The sequence below is a fragment of the Trichechus manatus genome, unplaced genomic scaffold (assembly GCF_000243295.1).
Source record: "Trichechus manatus latirostris isolate Lorelei unplaced genomic scaffold, TriManLat1.0 scaffold00151, whole genome shotgun sequence".
Lineage (NCBI taxonomy): Eukaryota > Metazoa > Chordata > Mammalia > Sirenia > Trichechidae > Trichechus > Trichechus manatus.
In genome coordinates this window covers 55,703-63,041 of record NW_004444087.1, presented here as the reverse complement: position 1 = coordinate 63,041, position 7,339 = coordinate 55,703, and the positions used below count along the sequence as shown (strand labels likewise).

Genomic DNA, 7,339 nt, shown 5'->3' with positions numbered 1-7,339 from the left:
GGGACTGCAACCAATGTCACAAAACAATTTGTGTATAAATTGTTGAAAAAGAAACTAATTTGCTCTGTAAACTTTCATATAAAGCACAATAAAAAAGATTTACATTGAGATTTCTTAGTAATAATAAAGAATGAGGGTGAAGTATGACATTAAAAGTGAATTTTAAATTAATAAGCATAGAGTGGATATCTCTCTAAAGAATAAAATACACTGGACAAATACTAAAAAAAAAAAAAAAAATTATGGCATAGCAAGGGACCCAGAATAGCTGAACCAATCTTGAAAAGAAACAAAGATGGAGAATTCACACTTCCTTCTTTCAAAACTGATTATAAACTTGTAGAACTGACCCATAGGGTTTCCAGGGAGCCCCTGGTGGATTTGAAGTGCCGACCATTTGGTTAACAGTCATAGTCTTTAACCACTATGCCACGGGGTTTTCCAGATCTAACTTACTTAGCTAAAATAATCAAGACAGTGTGGTATAGGCATAAGGATAAACACAGAGATCCATGGAATATCGTAGAAATACCAGAAATATACTTATGTGACTATGATGATTGCAAGGGTTCCAAGACCATTCAACAGGGAAACAAGAGTCTCTTCACCAAATGGTGCTGGAACAAGTGGATAACTACATGCAAAATAATGAAATGGACCCTTACCTCACACCATATACAAAAATAACCTCAAAATGGATCAAAGACCTAAATGTAAAAGCTCAAACTCCTAGAATAAAATAGAGATACATTTTTGTTATCTCTTATTTGGCAGTGGAATCAGATATGACACGAAAAGCACAAGCAAAAAAAGAAAATGTCAATAAATTGGACATCACAAAATTAAAACTACTTTTATTATTCAAAGAACACTATCAACAGAATGAAATGATAACCTATCAATGGTATAAACAATTTGTAAATCATACCTGTATATAGGACTTCTATATGGAATATGTGAAAAAAAAAAAAAACTTCTTAAATCTCAACAACAACAACAACAAAAAACAATTAGAAAATGATAAAGGACACGAATAGACTTTTATCCAAATACACACAAATGGCCAATAAATACATAAAAAATGTTCAACATCCTTCGTCACTAGGGAAATGCAAATCAAAACCACGTGAGAAACCACTTCATACCCACAAGAGTAGTTATAAGCAAAAGTATAAAATAATAATAATAATAAATAACATGTGTTGGGGAGGATGTGGGGAAATTAGAACCTGTATACTCTGCTGATGGTAGTGTAAAATGGGACAACCTCTGTGGAAAACAGTTTGGCAGTTCTTCAATAAGCTAAACATAGATTTGCTACATAATCCAGTAATTCCACTTTAGGGTGTATACCCAAAAGAATTCAAAACACATATCCACACAAATACTAATACACAAATATTTATAGCAGCAATAATCATAATAGTCAAAGGCAGAAAAAAATACCCCAAATGTCCATCAACTGAAGAATTGATGAATAACATGCAGTATGTCCATACAATGGAAAATTATTTGACCATAAAAGGGAATGAAGTATCTATAAGTGCTACAACGTGGTTGACCGTTGTAACCATGATGCTAAGTGAAATAAACCAGCCACAAAAGACCTCATATTGAATGATTCTATTTATATAAAATGTCCAGTGTAGGAAAATATAGAGACAGATAGTAGTTTAGTGATGGCCTAGGGGTGAAGGATTGGTAGGGACTGAGAAATAGAAGAGTGATAGCTAAAGGGTAGGGGATTTCTTCTAGAGTTTATGAAAACCTTATAAATATGACTGCAGTGACTGTTGCATGTATTTGAAAATACTGAAAATCACTGAATTGCACACTTTAATTGGCTGCATTGTACAGTGTGTGAATTATATCTCAATTGAACTGTTATTAAAAGAAAAAATAGTACTCCACGCACTTGTTGTGAAAAGCAATGGGTCGAAAAAATCAAATTTTAAGAGCTTCCTGACGTTTTGCAGAAGGGGATCTTGTGGGTTGTTGAGGGAATCGATGTTCACTCCAAATGACGTGCTAGTGATCACATCCATGCTATAAGCCCCGAAGATGCTAAGTAGAGAAAGAAAAACAAAGAAATTAAACATCAGTATCTCATCACTATCCCTCTGCTACATATTTAGCAAGAAGAGCATGTTAATTCGTATGTCTGGATAAAGATAAGTAAAGAACTACACACTTTCAAAATCATCTGCTGGATAAGCTGAGGGTCATTCATATGTGTCCATAACACCCACTCATTTACCATTTATCAGGTGACAATGATGAAGCTTTTCCTGTGCTAGGGATGATAGGGACACGAAGATACATTAGACTTACTTCTGAGCTCCAGGAGCTCAGTCACCCACAGATGAGACAAACTACTGCAGTGAGTGTTGAGTGTGAAAGATGGCAGGTCTGTAAGAGCAGTGCTGGAGCAGTACAAAGGATAGAATAATGAATTCTTCCTAGAAGAGTCCACAAACGTGACAATAGATCTAAGTCTTACCTCCCCATAATGTCTATACCCACAGGAGAATAATACATAGCATTTTGCTGGTATCTTCAACAAAATCATGAACAGATTTAAGTCATTCCAACTTGTACATTCGAACTTTCTTGCTTCAACGAATGCCAGCCAGTAAGAACGAAATGCTTTTCCACTCCCACTATTTCAAACTAATTACACTCATCACTTCTATACTGTCAATCATGTTTCTTCTTTCTAAAAGTTTTTGTTTAGTTTTTTGTTATTGTTGTTTTTTTGTTTGCTTGTTTTGTTTTTATTTTTTGTCTTCTAGAAAACATAAGTTGACAATTAAGCAGATAAGTTAATCCAGGCTCATGTACACAGTAGAGAAGACCCTTTCTTTCCTTCCTGCCCTACCATTTAGTGTGAGCCACCTTTCTTAGGCAGCCCATTCACGTTGTAACACCACGCTCACATGTTTGTTTCATCACTAGAGAAACTCAAAATTGGAAATTTAACTCAGCGGCAGGCAGCTGGAAGGCCTTATGACAGAGCTTAGAATCCTAGCCACCACAATTCTACTTACCTTTTCAATGTGACTGGCTTGCCTTTCTGTGCTTCCTCTCTCAGATGCTTCACTAACATGTCTCCGTACTGGCCGATGATGCAGAACATCTAAACACAAAACACACCACCACCCACTTGTAAATATGGAGACTCAAGACCTAGAAACCTGGCTTACCCAAGCAGGAAGCAGTAAGTGACATTTTATCATGAATCTTATAATGTATCTTCTGGTACATAAAGATAAAATGCTATCTTAAGGAAGTTCAAACTCAGCTAACTACCCCTTGTAAAGAGACCTCATTTTCTACCTCTGCCAGATTGTTTCCTTGAGTTTCTAATTAGCAATCCTCTTATTTTCTAACCTCCTTGAGTTTTCCACTAGTGAAGGATGGAGACAGCAATGTTCGTATTCTCTTCCATTCTTCATCCTTGGACAAGGAAACGGCAGATTTCATAAATCCCAATGGACCAATAATCTGTAATTCAAAGCAAAAGACATTTGCCCTATGTAAATTCCAGGGGTCTTCACAGTTGTAGATTATTAATTGTACAGGCATCATTTACTCAATAAATGATTGACGATTGATTACTAGGTAGCAGAGCCTAGGTTAGATGTTCAATCAAGATTTCCCCCAAATGCTCCCTGTGAGATTGGACACCCAGCCACTTGGTGTGATTTCCAACCTATATTTGCCAATCCTCTTTTAAACACAAATGTCTACAATGTAGAAAAATTCTTTTTCCAGGGGAGCAGAAAGGAGCAAGACCTAGTACATACTCCAAGCCTGTGAAGAGTAGAAGGGATTGCTGGCATAGCAAGATGAATTTGGCTGGGACAAGTTCTGTCTTTATATGTATCTATAGCATGACCAACTTGAATAAGAGATGCCTTGTTAATGGTAATTTTTTTAAAATAGTAGTTAATACTTTGAAAATTAAGTGAAAACATGCCATAAGTGGTTTTTTGTGACTGATTTCTTTCACATAGCACTTCCAGAATAGTAAACATTTATTTGCTTTTCTGGAAAAAAATGAAATTATCCCTAACTTGTTCCCCCATGAATGGAAGGAAAAGAAAGGAGATAATTCTATTTCACAGCTTCAGGTTGTCCTGTCAAGAAAATCTATTTGAAAACTTTCTTCCATATTCTGAAATTGTATTTTGTTTTTAAATGTGTACCTACAATACTCATTCATGATAAAAGCTCTTAGAAACTAGGAGGTCAGGAAATCTTCCTCAACTTGATAAAGACAATCTGAAAAAAAAAAAAGAAGAAGAAGAAGAAAACAAAAAAAAAAACTACAGCTAACATGATACTTAGTGGTGAAAGAGTGAAAACTTCCCCCAAAGATAAGGAACAGGGAAAAAATGTGCACTCTCATCACTCTTACTCATTATCTTACTGGAAGTCCTACCTAGAGCATTAAGACAAGAAGAAAAACAAAAAAGTCATACAGATCAGAATGGAAGAAATAGAACTGTCTCTGTTTTCAGATGCTATATAGTTGACATAAACAATCTCAAGAATATACAAAAACAAAAAAGCTAAAAATTAACTTCCAGGACTAATACATGAGTTCAGCAAAGTTGTAGGAGACAAGATTAATACATGAAAATCTATCACATTTTTCTACACTAAAAATGAACATGTGGAAATTGAAATTGAGAAAACAATACCATTAACAATCACTCCTAAGAAAATGAAATAGTAATAAATCTAAAATGCTTGGTTGCTAACCAAAAGGTTGGAGGTTCAAGTACACTGAGAGGCACTTCAGAAGAATGGCTTGATGATCTGCATCTGAAAAATCATCCATTGAAAACTTATGGATCTCAGTTCTACAGTGACACACATGGGGCTGCCATGAGTTGGAGTCAACTCTACAGCAATTCATTTGTTATAAATATATCAAACATGTACTGGATATGTATACTGAAATTGCAAAATGCTGATGAAAGGAATCAAAGAAAATCTAAACTACTGGAGAAATATACTCTGTTCGTGGACTGGAAGACTCAACATAGTAAACATGTTGATTTTCCCCAAATTGATCTCTAGCTTTAATTAGTCCTTATCAAAATCCAAGCAAGGTATTTTTAGACATAGACAAGCTTATTATAAGTTTGTAGCTAAAGCAAAGAACTTAGAATAGCTAAAACATTTTGAAAAAGTTTTAAAAAGTGGGAAGAATGGTCTGAGCCAACATGACACTATAGATAGAGGCACCAAGCCGTCCCTCCACAGCAAAGACCTGAAAAACTAAATAAAACAGAGACAAACGTCAATTCTGGAACCATAAGGGTCAAATGAAGAGATAAAGAACTCAACCAAGCACCAAATGGAATAAGAAACTGACAGAGGATAGACAGGGAGGGGGGATACAGAGTGGAGGTCCTCTATCAGCTAATGGGTCATGGATTCGCGGTCTTGGACTCCTCAGCCACTGAGATCGGTGGACAGGGAGTATGAGAAGGCAGCTTTATGGAGCTCCAAGCAGGAGACAGAGCACCTGATAACCAGAAATACACACTCCCCCCCCCATCCTTCTTCCCCCTGCTGGGCTGCTTCACAGTGGGCCGCAGTTGCTCAGCCAGGGAGGTGCCAGTTTCCTGCCGTTTGGATCCGCCCAGACCACACTGGCCAGCTCCTTCAATGCCATTTTTTTTTGTGGCTATTGTTGCTTTTATCAGCTTCTTTTGGTTTCTTCTCTCTCTCTCACCTCTTTCCCTTCCTTTCTCTCAAACAACTGACTCCATGTGCCATCTCTGCTCTTTGACAGGCTGTGAAGTGCTGCTCAGCTCAGGAACTGCTTTCCCTATCTGTCCCGCCACCACGGTGGGATTACTGGGAGCATTTTCTTTTTCTTTTTTTACTTTTTGTTTTTCTTTGTTTTTCAGTTTCTCTTCTGTCTCTACTTTCCTTCTTTTCCTATTTCCTGAATACCTGGTGTTGTGTGCCATTTCTGCCCCTTCTAGATGGGCTGTGCAGTGCCTAGTAGCTTGGAAACCACTTCCAGGTCTGCACTACCAAGTAAGTGGGCTCCCTTGGGAATTTTTCTTCTTTTCTTGATTTCTTGTCTCTTTACCATTCTTCCCTTCTTTTCTCCTGAACACCTGGTGGTGTGTGCCATCTTTTGCTCTTCTAGATGGACTTTGCAGTGCCACATGGCTGGGTAGCCACTTCTCTGGTCTGTGACACCACACCAGTGGGCTTCCTTGGGGCATCTTCTTTTTTTCTCTCTTCTTTTCTTTTTTCGATTTCTTTTCTCCCTCTATCTTCCTTCCTTACCCTTCTCCTGAACACCTAGTACTGTGCACCATCTGTACTCCTTCTTGACAGGCTGTGCAGTGCCACTAGGCTGGGTACACCTTCTGGTGGGCTCTCTTGGGGCATTTTTCTTTTCTGTCCTTTTTTTTCTCAATTCCTTGTCTCTCTCTACCTCCCTTCCTTGCCCTTCCCCTAAACACCTGGCACCCTGCGCCATGTGCCATCTCTGCTCCTTCTGGAAGGGCTGTGCAGAGCCACTTAGCTGGGGACCCACATCCAGTGGGCTCCCTTAAGGCATTTTTTCATTCTTCTTTTTTTTTCAGTTTCTTGTCTCTCTCTACCTCCCTTCCCTTCTTTCCTTCCAACCACCTGACATCTTTTTTTTTTCTTTTTTTCTCAGTTTCTTTTCTGTCTCTACATTCCTTCCATTACTTTCTCCTGACCACTTAGCTGCATGTGCCTTTCTCTCTCCTTTTTAATCTAGTTTCTTATTTCTGTCTCCCTTCCTTCCTTTCCTTTCTCCCACCAACATAGCTGTGTGTGCCGTATCTGTCCCTTCTTGTTGGGCTGTGCCTCACTGCCTGGCTAGAAAGCCACTGGCATATGGCTTCCCCAGGTCTGTGCCACTCCAATAGCAGGTTTCATCAGGACTTTTTTTTTCCCTTTAGGCCTTCTTTCTCTTCTTTCCCACAACAAAATAGCTCCACACATTACAACCTCCCCACTCACTCCTGCCTATCAGCATCATGCTGTGAGCATCACACCCCCGAGCAGCACAGGCACAGTCTGCCAGAACCTGCCATGCACTGACCCCATCCTGCCCTGTCGGGACCAGTATATGCCACAACCATTTCCAGCCTCTCCCCTTCTGCTGCACATGCCCTGCTGCACCATAGCTGAGTGACTAGCCCTGCTCATTTGACAAGTTGGTGAGAAGTATCATGGCCACAGATGAGCCAAGAATAAAGAATGCCCAGCCCTCCTTCTCAGACATAACCAAATAAAACAAAAAAGCAGGATGAAACAAACAAATCTACAATCA

At 38.7% G+C, this 7,339-nt stretch overlaps 1 protein-coding gene across 3 annotated transcripts in view; it reads right to left on the bottom strand.

Annotated features, from left to right (window-relative positions):
* LOC101340586 (cytochrome P450 3A12-like) overlaps nt 1-7,339 on the bottom strand; it is a 36,649-nt gene that overhangs the window by 21,334 nt on the left and 7,976 nt on the right. For all 3 annotated transcript variants that reach the window (XM_012558254.1, XM_023740235.1, XM_012558253.1), the window contains exons 5-7: nt 3,391-3,504; nt 3,048-3,136; nt 1,916-2,064 (exon numbers count right to left, since the gene is read on the bottom strand). In XM_012558254.1, coding sequence (XP_012413708.1) covers nt 1,916-2,064; nt 3,048-3,136; nt 3,391-3,504 — 352 coding nt within the window. The remainder of the gene's footprint in view (nt 1-1,915; nt 2,065-3,047; nt 3,137-3,390; nt 3,505-7,339) is intronic.